The 17575-nt window shown below is 33.2% G+C and overlaps 1 protein-coding gene across 1 annotated transcript in view; it reads left to right on the forward strand.

The window, feature by feature from the left end:
- The window catches only part of Adamts19 (ADAM metallopeptidase with thrombospondin type 1 motif 19), a 268784-nt gene that overhangs the window by 171980 nt on the left and 79229 nt on the right, over positions 1-17575 (forward strand). Inside the window, exons 11-14 of the mRNA XM_076855917.2 lie at positions 4723-4824; positions 10297-10427; positions 11294-11466; positions 16423-16550. Of these exons, the coding sequence (XP_076712032.2) occupies positions 4723-4824; positions 10297-10427; positions 11294-11466; positions 16423-16550 (534 nt within the window). The remainder of the gene's footprint in view (positions 1-4722; positions 4825-10296; positions 10428-11293; positions 11467-16422; positions 16551-17575) is intronic.

The raw sequence follows: 17575 nt of genomic DNA on the forward strand, positions 1-17575 counted from the left end.
TCCTTTGTGTCTTGCTGAGTTATTCATTGGTTGGGCATAGATTATTTTTCTTCCCATACCATACCTGTTGCTCAGCTTCTGCCTCTGGCTGTCCCACAGCATAGTGGAGTACAGGAGGGAAAGAGAAAATGTCAAACTTGCTTAACCAACAGTGGCCAAATCCTCTGTGCTAATGGATGCAGTTTCTACGATGTAAACAAACTAGATTTCTAGTATTTCTGAAAGCCACTAAAAAGAAGATTTATAATTCATGGTTAGAATTTAATTGCTCATACATTTCACAGTCAATCTTATTTGGATTTATAGTTGTATTATCAGGGCTCATCATTGCTTCTCATTTCTTTCCTATGAGATCATCTTTCTTTGTATTAAAGAACATCATTTAGAAATATCTTTTCAAGAGATCTGTTGGTGGTAAACACTCCTTTTTTGTTCCCTTGAAAGGGTCTTTATTTAACCTTCAATCTTGATAAAATTTTATCTGAGTTCCGGAATCTAGATTGACAGGTTTTTGCCCCACCCCCCTCTGTTTCATTGAATACTTTGTGTATTCACTTCCTTACATTGGTGCCAAGATGTCATCTTCACTATGTTCCTAATCTTAAAATTTTCAACACTTCACTGTTTATTATAGTTTTTTTAAATAAATATCCTTTAATGGTAAGTAAACTTCCTTTAATGATTAATTTAGTAAGATTTTTAAAGAATGTTAAATTAGGTCACATATTTTGTATGAATAGATATAAAATCATAGCTTTTAAAGTTATTGATGTATCTTGATTGCATTAATCACATCCCTGACATTAATCTAACCTTATATTTTGGAGAATATACTTGGTCATGCTGCTTTGAACTGTGTCATGCATGCGTTGCTCTATTCAGCCTGTTAAATTTGTTTAGCATATTTAAATCTAAGTTAATAAATGGAATAGATCACTCTTTTTGCTTTCTTTTTAAATTCCTATATGGCTTTGGTATCATAAAATGTGTTTAGAAGTTATGTCTGGTTTTTCTTTTCTCTAGGGAGTTTATGTGAGTTGGGAATCCAGGTTTCTTGAAAGACCATTCATTTTTGGACCAGGTGTATTCTTTGTGGGATTAACAATCAGCTTTAACTCACCAGTAGTTGTAGGATAATGATGTGTTCTGTGATTGAAAAAGTATATTATAAAGCATTGTTCTAACTGAATTATGTTTTCTATAAAATGTTGAGTTATTGAAATTGTCTATTGAAGAGCAGTAGGTGAAAGAGCAAGGAGTTATCTGATCAAGGGTTATTACTTCCAGGTAGATTATTTAATATTGTTTTATCAGAACAACCTAATGGAACTATTTGTCATAAAAACATGGATACAGATCATCTTTGAAGAGAAATTTTTATGATTTTCTATAGGAACAACTAACCTTTCATTTAAAAATATATTGTAGTATATTTATGCAAACTTGCTAAAAGCCTATGTGAGATAAATATTCTAATTCATTTGATGTTCTTTTAGTGATATTTTTCATATAGAAGAATAAAAAAATGAATATTATATTTTTTCAGCTTGCTAAAAAAGAAAGTAGAGTTAGTAGAGTTATGCATTTCTCTTATACTTTACCATGCAAAGCATTTTTAGTTTTAAAATTCTTTTCTTAAGTGATATTAAGAAGTTTCGCTAACCAAATTGAAAAAAGCATGTGATTTGTGTATGTAACACATGTAGAGTGTTGAGTGTTTTGTTCTAACAACACCCACTCTACCTCTGGAAAAGGGTTTGGTATTCATTCATTCATAGCTCTAATATCACACATCTGAGGCATTTCACTTTTTAAAGGTGAAAACAATCTATACCATTTCTTCAACATTTTCTTCCCTTAATTTTGACAGTTCAGTTTGAACTCCTGGATAAAAGTTACTTTCAAGACTGAAACTGTAACTTATTCACCATAAGATCTCTAGACCTGCAAAACAGAAAGTGTACAAAAGCTCTCCTCTAAGAGTCATTTATTCTATGTGACTGTGCTTATCTTGAAAAACTGCCAAGTTTGCTTTTTATGCTCTTGGTGCCTCAAGTGGGAATCAATTAGAGTACCTGCTGTTTTGAATAGCAGAACATGGTGGAAGGTCAGAATTTAGACCACCAACAGTGTTCAACAAACAAGTACTCTTCTAAAATGACAGTGTAAAAAGTTTGATTTTAGGTCAATATGCATTGGTAAACTAATGAACTTGACATTAAAATGAGTCTTGTTTTAGCGCAACTGAGCTTTACTGAATAGAAATAAAGCAGTTGTTCAGTGGAAATTTAACATTTGATTTTTTAGTTATAGAAAGATTTTTGATAGAATGTCTTAAAAGAGGGAAGATATTGAGGAATTAAATCCTTAGTTCAGAGATCTGTCAGCCAATATAAAAATGTGTTTATAAGCCATATATGATGAACAATTGGCCACTTTATTTATTTCCAAGAGTTTAAAATATTGCAAAAGAACAACATTATTTGGGCATTCTTTAAAATAATTTTCTAGATATTTTTTTCTTAGAAAGATGCATGCAAATAAAAAGCACATTAGTTAAATCAATCATATCTTACATATAACATATTTGTGTGAAACATTTTGAAAGAGAGAAAATGTCTGTCACAGCAGATAAAATTAGGTAAATAAAAATTTTCAGACTCTTTATAATAGAATTTTGAATTTAGGACCTTACAAACAAATTTGTAAATCTAAATATTAAAACAAATGAAGATAGGAAAATAATATTCTAGGAAATACAAGTTCAATGTTACAGTTGTAACAGATATGTTTTTGAGACATTATATATATTCTTCCCAATGTATCTGATAAAATGGCTCATAATTTTGCTGTGATGTTAATCTGTTTTGAACAAACCCATCAGAGTAATCCTCCTAAAATAGGCTTTTTACTTACAGACCCACATATCAATTGCTCAGTGTCTTCCTTTTTATCTACAAATATTGGATTCCTAGTCTTTCCTGGTATTTTTTTTTCTCCTTCTTTTTTTCTTTTGAAAAAACAAAAAGACATAAATTCATTCCATGTAGTACACAGAGGCAATCTCACAGAATTATTAACTTCCTCTTCCAAATTTTCAGTCTGTTCTTCACTGCGTCTTTTCATTTCTGCTCTTCTGACTTTTATCTGTGGGTGATACTTTCCAAAGCAAAGCGGGTGACTGAAACCAAGAATAGTATGGATTCCTGTACATATTACTATATCTTTCCTACAACAACAACAAAATTTAATTAATAAATTGGGTACAATGAGAGATTAACAATAACTAACAATAAATTAGAATAATTAGAATGGGGAGGGAGGAGGAGAGGGAAAGGGGAAGTACTAGGGGCTGAATTAGAGCAAATTGTATCTCATGCTTTTATAATCATGTCAAAATGAATCCTAATGTCAAACTAAAAGGAACAAATTAAAAACAAAAAATAAAATAAAATTTATGAATTGTTTATTTTATGGGTTTTCTGTTTAATAGTTTCAAACTGTCATAGACCATGGGTAATTAAAGATGGGAGAAGTAAAACTGTAGTGAAGGAGTACTGCTGTAGACACCTTTCCCCACTACACAGGCCTTCTCACCTTGCCATGACTGTGTCACTTACATTCACTCGTCCTGTCTTATTGACTTTATCTCCAGCTTTGTGCATCTTTCTGGGCACTAAAGATTAGCTACTTTAATCATCTTTGAATATCTGCCATAGATTTCATATTTCTCTGCAATTTCTTATTTATTTATTTTTTTAAAGAGAGAGCAAGAGAAATAGAAAGAGAGAGAGAGAATTTTTAATATTTATTTTTTAGTTTTCAGCGGACACAACATCTTTATTTGTATGTAGTGCTGAGGATGGAACCCGGGCCGCATGCATGCCAGGCGAGCGCACTACCGCTTGAGCCACATCCCCAACCCTCTCTGCAATTTGTTAACATATGCTTGAGTTTGAAGAACCTCAGCCATCTTACAGAAGTAAATGTTTCTGGGCTGGCTGTCATTACAGTGGTGGCTGCGGTGGTTGCAGTGGCTACATCTCTTCCCTCTTGTATTTACTCAACTCGCTTATTTTATTGTCACCATGTCTCAGCTACTTTATTCTAATATATATATATATATATATATATATATATATATATATATATATATATATATATAAATTCCCTTTAGATTTTCCCTAGAAAAATTTTATTGTATCCCAAAGGTGCAAAATGCATTCATACCGAGGTAAAAATGACTGAAAACAATTGTAGCAGAGCCTGTATTGTGTTGAGCATCAAGGCCATATGTGCTAACCATGGCACAAAGCATATAGCAGAGTTCAAGTGAGGATAAACTTTAGGCAAGGAGACACTGAATTCACATCACAGAAACAAACATGTATTCTTCCAGCTTGGTACATATCAAGATATAAACAATGATTCTTTTAGTTTAAAATTTCCCATAGTCCAAACATAGTCTTGCATAACCGTGTGTATTTTAAAGAAATTTTAAAATATTTAGCTTTATTAAACAAATTTTTTATATTGTATCAATCTATCACTATAAACACATTATATACTCTTTCATTTATGTTTAATATTAAGAGTACCTGAAGTATATTTTTATTCAAATCATTTTGTTGTCCCTATCAAATAACTTTCTCAAAAATTATTGACTTAAACTAAAAAACTCTGATACTGTCCCCTGATTAATTATTTTGCCCTTATTTGCAGCATGTTATTTGTACGGGATTATGGTGCAAGGTAGAAGGTGAGAAAGAATGCAAAACTAAACTTGATCCACCAATGGATGGGACAGAATGTGACTCTGGTAAGGTAAGTGATGAGTGTTGCTTGAATTTAATAAAAATATGAAATGAAACTTGGAAAACTTGCATTTTCTCTTGTCAGTTAAATATACATCCATCTTGACATTGGTGGAATTATTTCCATGTATACACAAGTATTAATATTTTCTCTACCTTTAATTTTAACTTTTACATTTTTTTCAAATTCATGGTTCTTTGTTAATATGGAGAAGGTATGTTTTATTGTTGTTCATTATGGTAATATAAAGCGTTATATATATATATATAATTTTTTTAACCAAAACGTGATTCATATGTTTTAACTATTTAAATTAAACAGAAGAGTATGAATGTTTATTATTTTTGAAAATAAAATAAGCACAGATAATAGTATAAATGATAAAATTTTTCAGGGCACTGACGAATGTTCCAAGTTGTCTCAGCAGACCAGAGTATATTTTTCCTTGTCAAGTTAGCGTTTTAAATAAAATATTCAAATTGATATTTGGAGATTAATCAATATTTGACTAGTATAATTTAATGTGGTTCATAATATTTTAGGAACTTGTTAGTATACATTTTAAGGTCAAAATAATTGATGCTAAAAAAATAATTGTCCTTTGAAGAATATGAAGTAGGTAGATGCCATATGTACTTATAGTTAATTTCATCAAAAGAAATACTCCATGATTTTTCAATTTGTATTTTATAAAAGAATGGGGGATTTATTGATGAATTGTGAAATCAGAAACCTCACCTCTGGAAAGTATGGATATTTATTACATTTGAAAGTAAACAGCAACAAAAACTTTACAGATTACTTATGTGAATTAAGAAGGAATTGTTATGTGAAGTGCTAGTTTAAAAATACAATTTAAAAGTGGATGGAAATACAGGAATTCTACTTCTAGAAAATCTTCATATGTATTTATTCATGTGCAAGAAGACACACATACACACATACATACACATCCTCCCATGCAAAGAAGCCTATGTTAACATGCACTTTTTAATGATGAATTTTTTTAAAAAAATACTCTTAGGCTCGATCGTGGCTCAGTGGTAGAGCGCTCGCCTAGCACAGGCGCGACCCGGGTTCGATTCTCAGCACCACATAAAAATAAAGGCATTGTGTTGTGTCCATCTACAAAAAAAAAAAGAAAAAGATTCTCTCTCTCTCTCTCTCTCTCTCTCTCTCTCTCTCTCTCTCTCTTTCTCTCTCTCTCTCTCTCTTTAAAAAAATATTCTTAGTGAGAGGAATAGTTACAGTATAGTTTATTTTTTTAAATGAGGTAGATATACAAGAACTAGCATGAAGAGATATATAAGACATGGATGTTATTATAGGCATGTCAGAAAATTTGATACTAGTTAATACCATCAAGGAAAATGCAGTTTGTGTACACATGTGAATACACATACACATGTAGTGTACAGTTTTAAGCTCAGAAAATAGTTTGAAAACATAAAGTGCAAACTGTAAGTAGAAGTTACTCTTTGGGGAGGGAAATGAGATTGGGGAGTAGGAGTCAGGCCACAGGAGATGAGGTTGAATGCAACTTTTCTCCATACATATCTGGATGGTTTGATATAAGGACAGAGTCACTTATTAGTTCTATGATTTTTTAATTTAAAAAAGTGCAAATTATTAAAGTTGAAACTGTTTCTGAAAAGACCAGAAATGTTTTATCACCAGATACAATCTGTAAGAAAATGGCTCCTTGGAGGAAACTTCTGTGAAATATCTGTCCATTGTTTATAGACTGTACCAAATATTTTTCTATGAGCTTAAATAGAGAGTGAGAAGTTGGATCTGTTTTATTTTTTTTCCTTAAATTATACACAGAGGTGTAACAATGTGTGTATATCAGGCAAGTCTCATGATACTACACTAAGTAATTTATTGCTTGAATTATAAAACCCTGTACCAGCAATAATTTTCATCATCTCCAAAAAGCAGTAATATGAAGAGATAACCAAACCTTCATCCCTAAGTCCTTAAACATCACAAAAGCCATTCGTCTTACTCAGTTCTACTTCAGCAATATAAAATTTCTTCATTTTTATTATCTGGCACACTGAATATCTGTTCACTGTGTTATTTTCCTTCTCATATTTTTGAGAATAATTTGCTTCCTTGAGATGTTTAAAGTGAACTTATTCTTTCAGTAATCAAAACTATAATTACTTATCAAAAGTAAATGTTTTATTTCCTTAAAATTGCATTAATGATATTCCTGGAGAGGTTTGTATATTGAAATCACTACTGAACTTCTCAGTTCCTCTGGCCATGTGGGATTTTTCAAAGGTCCACATGTTCCAGCTGTTGTGGGAGCCATCCCATAAAGAGCTTTCAACACTCTGCTATCATCTGCCATAGTGCTAAGATATTTGAGTGCTTGCAACCCCACACTAAACATTACTGCTAGCTTGGTGCATTGAAAACCAAGAGACAAAGCTGAGGGATTTTGAAATTTATAACAATATAGAGTTGTTAAATGAACTTTTTTAAAAATATTTTTTTAGTTATAGTTGAATAGAATACCTCTATTTTATTATTTATTTGTTTTTTATGTGGTGCTGAGGATTGAACCTAGTGCCTCACATAGGCCAGACAATAGCTCTACTACTGAGCTACAACTGAAGCTATATAAATCTAGTTTATCTACAAGTATGTGATTATGTCAGAGAAGATATCTACTGAACTCCATAGTTCACAATGATTTTGAAAATAGAGACTCATATATTATTTACAGGCAGCATTTTTCAAATTTAATGCAACCTGTTTTCTTTTTCCTCCTTTTCTCATTGTACCATCATCTTTGTACAATTTCTATCACTTTACAATTCACGATACCATTGTAAATGTGCTTACGTTTATATTTTTAAAGATGAAAGAACTGATAAATAATTTAGTAAAAAACCAATAAATGTATGTTGTTTTATACTTACAGTGTTTTCAAGGAATGAAGAGTTTAATAGCCATTTACTAGAATTTTAGACTATTTGAAGGATTCTGTGTAAGATATTTTTGTTATTTACTTTCCTCAATTCATATTCTCCATATTTCTATCATCATTTATTATTGGAAATAATGAAACCTGTAATGTCACCATAGTTTCACTGTGTATATGTAGAGATCTTTTTGACTTGCTTCATCGTCTTCTGTCTTCCTGAGAGTGCTTAGAGAATGATCAGGCTACGCTGACATCTCCATGACCCTTATTCAACTGTGTGTTCTCGTAAATTTCCCAGACAAGACCACATAAAAAAAAATTAGGTAGAATAGAATTGTGATCAGATTTTTTATATCATGTACTGTCCTATAATTGTCAATATTATATATTACTTTAACATTTTCATAAATCAGATTGAATTTTTCAGATAAGAATAATTTTGAGTTTTTTAAACCATATGTGATATCTTTTTTGAGTCTAAAAAATGTAAATGTATGATACAAAACATGGTACTAGAAAATTTATGGAAAGCATCATTAGGATCAGTTTTATATGAATCCAGTGGAATGTATTGCATAATAATTTAAGCAAAAGCATTTAACACTTTTCTCAGTGTTGAAACATAGCAGCCCCCTCTCCTCTCGTTTTATTCCAAGATCTGGTTATCAGCAAGGTGACAAATTTTAACTCTTAGAGTAGTCTGCCTTTCAGTTTCACTGATCTGTGTATGCACATTAGCTGGTATATCTGTTTCCATTTTTCTTCATCTGCCAGAGGTGATCTAGTTTAAATTATATGCAAGTCTAGATCCCAGTCCTTCTCAGAATATTTTTAGTCTCCTATGAACTCTAGCCCAGCCTTTCAATGCCAGCGTGCTGCTAAATGGGCAAAGAGCTGTGATATGCACTCTGGGAAAAATAAACACCCTTCAAGAAGGCCAAAACACTGTGACCAATTGAAGTTTGACAGCTTTTACCTTGGATTTTTTCCATGAATGGCATAACATTGTTAAATCCTTAAAGCCAGAAATCATGCAAGTTTTCACATGGTCTACTTTTTCCTCCTTTTTTAATTTTTAGAATACATCTTCCTACAAAATTCCAATTTATTTAATGACAGTCTTAGCATGTGGATGCATTTTGAATTATTGAGGTTTATTTTTCCAAGCCTATATTTAAAACATTTCAATTTAAAAGAGATTTGATTTAAAATTTGTTATTATTAAAGAAAATCTATAGGGGCTGAATTTTTGGTGCATCTTGATCTCCTTAAAAAAAAAAAAAACATATATTCTCAAAATAAATCTAAATAAAAACTGCTGAAGGATGAAGAGAATTTTTGATCAGATCTCTAGAATAAACTATAATTAGTAATATTAATGTAAAGATATAAGTAATATTGTGTTTGTGTTACTATAGTTGACCTTCATTAAATCCTTATGCTTTCTGCTTATTGCTTCATTCAACCCTTAAAAATCGTCTAATAGGTAAAAAGTATTGCATTCACACCTTGGAAATGAAGGAGTTGAGATTAAGAGCATATCTGCAATTCCCTCAAAATCCTTTGTAAATCCTGCTTCTGTTAAGTGTAGAAAATCATTGAGGGATAGAAGGATCAACTTACTCAACCCTGTTGCTTTACAATCACTAATAGAAAGGTTTCTAATTTAAACTTAGTATTTTCTACATGATTTTGTTAACTTTAAGGTGTTTGCTGTAATCATCATCTATCTGATTTTCAGGAATTCAGAGAGATGATTATACTCTTGTCCATATCATCTTCCATGACTACAAGAACAGCCTATTGCTGCTTTTGTTTTAAGTTAATGAAAATAAAAAAAGATAATGACAATAGTTCTTTCTCTTCTTTCATGGTTATCTTTCACATTTAATATATATAGAATAAGTGGAACAAAGTGACAGAATTTCAGAGTCTAATTTCCCATCTTTCAGACAAACTTGACTTTCAAAAGAATGTTTGACTTTAATGTGGACACTTTCAGCAGGGAAAAAAAATGAAGTGTTATAAGGAAATCATATTTCTTAATTACAAGGAAATAGAGTACCCCAAATTATTGATTTTTCAAATGAAAATTGATGAATTTTCTGAAATGTCTGCTTCAACCAAGCTAATTATAGAAAATGTTTAATTATTGTTTTTTTATTCTGAAACATGACTATGCACCTTCTGTCCCTTTTAAATTATAATCTCTTGCTAAAAAATGTTGTTATTTTTTTTCTGGATGTGCAACCTCAAATTCTGCTTCCAGCACTTCCACCCTGTCTCTATCACAAGTACTAACAGAACACATATCTTTGAACTGCTTTGATGACAAGACTTTATTATCTGACAATAGTACTGTGGGAACCAGACCATTATAATACTACGACAAAAAGAAAACTCCAATTTCTTTTTTTTAATTCCACATGTTTTGTGCCAGAGTAGACCTAATTCACTTGCATTAATTCCATTGACTGTTAGGCCAGTGATTGATTTTCAGTTGTGCCCTGATTTGTTCACCTAAGACATAACTTTTGGAATAGTGGTGTAAGGCTGGAGAATGTACCAGCAGGACCTCAACACCTGAACACCTGGCTGGAGAGTGGAGTGTCTGGAGTTCCTGTAGCCGAACCTGCAGTGCTGGGACCAGCAGTCGAGAGCGCACATGTCCTGGGTAAATTCCAAGTTCTTGGATTGGGGGAGGGTGGATTTTTTTTTCTTCCATATTGAAATGTAGAGGTTTTTTTTTTTTGTTTTTTTTTTGTTTTTTTTTTTTTTTTACCAATAAACCATGTAGAAAAGCAAACAGAACCCCTCAAACACTATGTCACTGTAGAAAACTTAGAAAAGTTCCTGGAAATATTTTAGGTAAAGCCCCTTTTTAAAAACTAAATAATGATCCAGCCATTTTGAAAATAATTAATGAAAGCTACAAAAGAAGATTTTGTTGAGTAAATCAAATAATATATATGTTTCAAAGTTAAGTGAACATTTAAGGGAACTATATAATTACAGGAAGATGATAAGAAAGAAAGGCAGGAAATGAGCAAAATTAATGATGATATAAGCTAAAACTAATGAAAAACAAAAGTATGTTGAGCACATGTGCAAACAGGGATTATTAAAGATCAGCTTGTTCAATGCCATCACTCCTAGAAAGGTCCCAGGAAACTGTGAGAAGGACATTTCAGCCTGTTAGCTTTGACTGTCAGTGTGGAGCCTGGTGGCACAATTCAGTCACAAGCAGTTTTAAATAATTTATATGAAAACAAGTGCTTAGTGATTCTAAGAGCCAAACTTCCTCATGGGAATTATAGGCATTCTCTTTTACCACTAACTTCTGCCCCTTTTTCCTCTATTTTAATTTTAAAAATAAACTGTGCATTTCCTATTACTATCAAGCAGTTAGTGTGTCCAAGCTTTCAAAAATAGGTTTTAATATGAGGTGTTATATGTTTTTAATATAATGGCTTTTAATTTTTTAAGTTGATAGTTATCACAAAAAAAGGTAAAATTAATTATTTGTACTGTCTTTTCTAGGCTAGGTTCTGAAGCAAGGGATTGTAATGGTCCCAGAAAACAGTACAGAATATGTGAGAATCCACCTTGTCCTGCAGGTTTGCCTGGATTCAGAGACTGGCAATGTCAGGCCTATAGTGTTAGGACTTCATACCCAAAGCATGTTCTTCAGTGGCAAGCTGTTCTGGATGAAGGTATGACCAACCACCTCTCCAACATCTTAAGTTTACTTCTAGGCTTGCAGAGTGTTCTACAATAGTACTGTTATAGATTATCTTCTAGATATTTGACAACTTTATTTTTTCTACCTTTATTGTATATAATGACAAGAAACACTAACAACAATACATTTTTTAAATATAGTGCAATGTTACTGCATATCTGTTAAAACAACTGAAGTAAAAAAAAATAAGTTTAACACCAAATTCTGGGTGAAGATGAGGACAACCTGGATCTCTCAGACATTGCTGGTAGGAATGTAAAATGCTGAAGCCACTTTGGACAAACATTTTGGCAGTTTCTTAAATAACTCAATCTATTTTTAACATAACACAGAAATTGTATTCCTGAGTAACAGAATATTATTAAGCAATTATAAAGAACTAACTATTGGCACATGCAACAATTGGAGAGATCACAGGCATTATGGTGGGTGAGAAATGCCAATGTCAGAAAAATAAATTATATCATTCCATTGAGATAATATTTTTTAAATGACAAAATTATAGAGAAGTAAAACAAATTAGTGGTTGTGAGGGATTACGGCTGGTGATGGGGAAAAGGATGGGTATGACTATAAAGGGGGAGCATGAAGAATACCTTTGTGCTGATGGAATAGTTCAATAACTTGGTTATGGCAGTGGTGACACATATCTATGTATGTGATAACATGGCATAAAATTAGACACACAAATATACCAACGCCAGTTCCTGGGTTTGCTACTATAGTCCAATAATCAGTGGGGAAACTAATGAAAACTATATGGGACCTATCTATGCTGTTGTAAATTCCTGTAAATCTTTAATCATTCTACTCTCAACTCCCATGAGGTCAATTTTTCTCTGAGATTTCACAAATGAGTGAGATAATGTGGTGTTTGTCTTTTTGTACCTGGCTTATTTCACATAATATAATGATCTCAAGTTCCATCCATGTTGTTGCAATGACAGGATTTCATTCCTTTTATGATTAAATAATATTCCACTGTGTATCTGGACCACATTTTCTTTATCCACTCATCAGCTGATGGACACTTAGGTTGTTTCCATTGCTTGGCTATCATGAATGGCACTGCAATGAACATGGGAGCGCAGGTGTTTCTTGGACATGCTGATTTCTTTTCCCTTGGATATATTCCCAGAAGTGGGGCTACTAGATCATATGGTAGTTCTATTTTTACTTTTTGATGAAACTTGATACAACTTTCTTTTTTTTTTCTTTAATTTTTATTGTTGGTTGTTCAAAACATTACATAGTTCTTGACATATCATATTTCACACTTTGATTCAAGTGGGTTATGAACTCCCATTTTTACTCCGTATACAGATTGCAGAATCACATCGGTTACACATCCACTGTTTTACATATTGCCATACTAGTGTCTGTTGTATTCTGCTGCCTTTCCTATCCTCTACTATCTCCCATCCCCTCCCCTCCCATCTTCTCTCTCTACCCCATCTACTGTAATTCATTTCTCCCCCTTGTTTTTTTCCCCTTTCACCTCACTTCCTCTTGTATGTAATTTTGTATAACCATGAGGGTCTCCTTCCATTTCCATGCAATTTCCCTTCTCTTTCCTTTTCCCTCCCACCTCTCACCCCTGTTTAATGTTAATCTTCTTCTCATGCTCTTCCTCCCAACTCTGTTCTTAGTTACTCTCCTTATATCAAAGAAAACATTTGGCATTTGTTTTTTAGGGATTGGCTAGCTTCACTTAGCATAATCTGTTCTAATGCCATTCATTTCCCTGCAAATTCTATGATTTTGTCATTTTTTAATGCAGAGTAATACTCCATTATGTATAAATGCCACATTTTTTTAATCCATTTGTCTATTGAAGGGCATCTAGGTTGGTTCCACAGTCTTGCTATTGTGAATTGTGCTGCTATGAACATGGATGTAGCAGTGTCCCTGTAGCATGCTCTTTTTATGTCTTTAGGGAATAGACCGAGAAGGGGAATAGCTGGGTCAAATGGTGGTTCCATTCCCAGCTTTCCAAGAAATCTCCATACTGCTTTCCAAATTGGCTGCACCAATTTGCAGTCCCACAAGCAATGTACAAGCGTACCCTTTTCCCCACATCCTCGCTAGCACTTGTTGTTGTTTGACTTCCTAATGGCTGCCAATCTTACTGGAGTGAGATGGTATCTTAGGGTGGTTTTGATTTGCATTTCTCTGACTGCTAGAGATGGTGAGCATTTTTTCATGTACTTATTGATTGATTGTATGTCCTCCTCTGAGAAGTGTCTGTTCAGGTCCTTGGCCCATTTGTTGATTGGGTTATTCATTTTCTTATTGTTTAATTTTTTGAGTTCTTTGTATAGTCTGGATATTAGGGCTCTATCTGAAGTGTGAGGAGTAAAGATTTGTTCCCAGGATGTAGGCTCCCTATTTACCTCTCTTATTGTTTCTTTTGCTGAGAAAAAACTTTTTAGTTTGAGTAAGTCCCATTTGTTGATTCTAGTTATTAACTCTTGTGCTATGGGTGTCCTATTGAGGAATTTGGAGCCCAACCCCACAGTATGTAGATCGTAGCCAACTTTTTCTTCTATCAGATGCAGAGTCTCTGATTTGATACCAAGCTCCTTGATTCATTTTGAGTTAACTTTTGTGCATGGCGAGAGAAAGGGATTCAGTTTCATTTTGTTGCATATGGATTTCCAGTTTTCCCAGCACCATTTGTTGAAGATGCTATCCTTCCTCCATTTCATGCATTTAGCCCCTTTTTGATACAACTTTCCAGAATGGTTGTTCTGATATACATTTACACCAATAGGCTTCTCTGGTGTACACATCCTCACCAGCACTTGCTTTTTGGTTTCTTTGGTAATAACCATTCTAACTGGAGGGAGGTGATATTTCACTGTGGTTGTGTTGGCATTTTACAGGTTATCTTCTCTGATACGTTTGTGATTCTGATCAATTAAGCACATACCTTTGTGTGATGAATGATATAGACAACAATAACTAGTCTTCGTGTGTTACAGCACTGTAGAAGACAATGACATATGCAGTTCTTTTTAAAAGTCTCAATTTCTAATAATACATGACACCTCAGAATACAAGTGGTTATATCTGTTCTTCTTATGTAATGCATGAATGTATGACTAGGTGAATTGAATGTGGAATATCAATGAAATAGTGAACATTTAAAGAAAAGAGATGTGTGGTTTTAACATTCAGGTATTTTACATACTGTATGTTTACTGAAATTTGGCTGGAATCCATCTCTAATGCATATCTTGGAAAGGGTTGGTCTCTTAAATCAAGACAGAGTCTGTCTGCCAAGTACTGGCACGTTACATGGATCACTACAATGTCACTGTCTCGAGGGTATACACCAGGAAGGAAGATTGGTATCAAATGTTCAAGTCATCTGTAGAACTAAATTAAGCAGAGAGTATTGACAATATGTTATAAAAGGAAAAATACATAGATATTTTATCTGACTTCTTGTTTGGAATGTGAGTGGAATTCTCTAGACCACTAATTCCTTTCAACATTATTCATATATCAGGGTTATTCCTCTCTTCAATGAAAACTCCAAAAAGAGAATTACATATACCACTTTTTAAAGGTTTGCAATTATAGCAGCTGTTTTTAAGTCCAAAGATATGACATAGTAAGCAGTCATTGAATAAACATAACCTACTTTGAGGTGTGAGAGCACACTGAAATGCTTTATTGCGGCTTATAATGGCATCTTAAAGGAAAATTTCAAAACCATGCACATTAGAGGCCATGTTCCAACTCCTCAAAATTGTTCAGAGCAGTATTCAGAAGCCACATGTGAAAACTGTTTGAAATGTTCAATCCTGAAGGCTCATTTAACTGTCTGTCTTCTCTTTGCAAAGTGATACCCTATTCCATGCCTCTGGCTGTTACTTGGTATTTATAGAATCCCATCAGCACACGTGGAACCTTACTGAAGACATAAGGGAAGATCAGTGTCAGAGACTGTAAACTATTTTCCATTCTATTTATACAAGCTTAATAAACAGTAAAGGGCCTGATTGGTGTCAAGCCAATAGAGTAGTAATGTAGCATGGAAATTGCTCTGAAGTTTCAGATTTGGATAATCGTATTACTGGTGTTACCAAATACAGCTACTCTATAGGAGGCTTAGAAATAGAAACGACACCTTAAAATATTTTGCCACTCTAAGCTTAAGAGACAAGTGTTTAGCCATCACTCGATAAGGCAGTGATGAAGAGTACTAGCTATTTAGGAATTCCTCATCCTGAAAAACAGTGGTTTTCAATGTAGGTATCACATGTGTTGGCATGATTTTTTGAGTAAGCAAATGGGTCTGAGTCTTAGCTAGCACATTTGCAATTGTGCATCAAGATAGATGTTCCCATGGGGATGTATTGTATTTCTAAACATCCTACTAATGGAAATGAAATGATAATTGTTCATCTTGGTTGTTCTTTCTCCATTTTGTAGTTTTTCAATTAGAAAATGTTGTATGCATAGAAATAAAAGAACTTTGGAATTTAAAAATAAAGCACCAATAAAGACTTCATGCATAAGCAAATATTAACCAGGATGTAAAAGTAGGTAGAATTCTGGTATGTTCTTAGAATAACGAGTAGATCACTGCAAATTTATGAGTAAAAACTAGGAGTGTGCAAAACATTTGTCAGGGAGAATAATTGATGTGTTTATGGTAGAGATTTTGTGCCATAAAATAATGAATGATACATTCTGAAAGTGATTTAAAGTCAGATTTCCTAAGGAGAATAATATATATATTTTATAAGCATCTCATTTAATACAATAATCCTCTACTAGAAACCTACTTAATATTATATTACTCAATTGGCATTGGATTGTATATTTTACCCAGAAGCCATTATGAAAAATAAAAGTTTCTGATAAAAATATTTATGGAACCACTTGTTCTCATTTCTTTTTATGCACTCTGTAGAAAAACCATGTGCCTTGTTTTGCTCTCCTGTTGGAAAAGAACAGCCTATCCTTCTATCAGAAAAAGTGATGGATGGAACTGCTTGTGGATATCAGGGATTAGATATATGTGCAAATGGCAGATGTCAGGTAAGCTATTCTAAAAAGGAGAATTTATATGTTGAGGGACAATTGTGAGGCCATTGAGAAGCTTCAACATATGGTGGAAAAGTTTTGGACTAAGATTTGGAAGATACTGGTATAGCTCTGATGTGACTTGGACCTTAAGCAAGTCTGATCTACTTTGGAACTCCATTTCCTCCTCTGTGTAGTGAAGATTTTGAGTTAGTAATTCACAAAATATTTTACTAGGTGAAAGAATTTGAGATTTGATTGTTTAATGTATACATACAGGTGTAAAATTGGGACACTTTCATGTCACAAATTTGGAACACTCTGTCCAACATTCTAGACCAGAAATTCAAGCAATTCAGTTCTCCATGTCCCATGTCAGTGTCTACAACTGGCCAGGAGGCAGAAACCTATAAAATCAGTCTCAGTAGTCATATTCAAGTATTTATCAGCATACTTGAATCAGCTGATTTTTAAATACATGTGCAACTTTCTTGCAATATATAAACATTTTATTTGCTTTTCTTTTCCTTCTAATAAATATTCTCATTTGCATTTATGTCTCTTCTTCATCTATGTTTAGGAAAATAGAATTTCTGTTAAAGTGAGTAGGGAGAACCTTGTGGAAAGATCAAAGGCCAGACATAGAGTTCACTAGTATTAATGCTTACATTGTCTCAGGTTGGCTTTCCCTGGAAGCTTAACACAGGAAATTTAGTCATCATGGGTGTTAGGGGGCACTGGATTGGGCATAAGGAGAAATACTGATCCTATGGGAAGATCTTAAGCTAGAATAGCTTTTCAGCATTGTCACCATTTGGAGTGAGAAAAACAGACTTTTGCCCCTTGTATCTACCAGTGTTTGGGGATATCACCTTGGGAAAAGCAGTTTTCTTTTTAACTTTTAAAAATTTTTGGTAACAGGGATAGAACCTAGGAGTACTTTACCACTGAGCCACATCCCCAGCCCTTTTTATTGTTTATTTTGAGATAGGTTCCCATTAAGTTGTTTAGGGCTAAGCTGCTGAGGATGACCTTGAACT

Source organism: Callospermophilus lateralis, chromosome 5, assembly GCF_048772815.1.
Source record: "Callospermophilus lateralis isolate mCalLat2 chromosome 5, mCalLat2.hap1, whole genome shotgun sequence".
Taxonomy (NCBI): Eukaryota; Metazoa; Chordata; class Mammalia; order Rodentia; family Sciuridae; genus Callospermophilus; species Callospermophilus lateralis.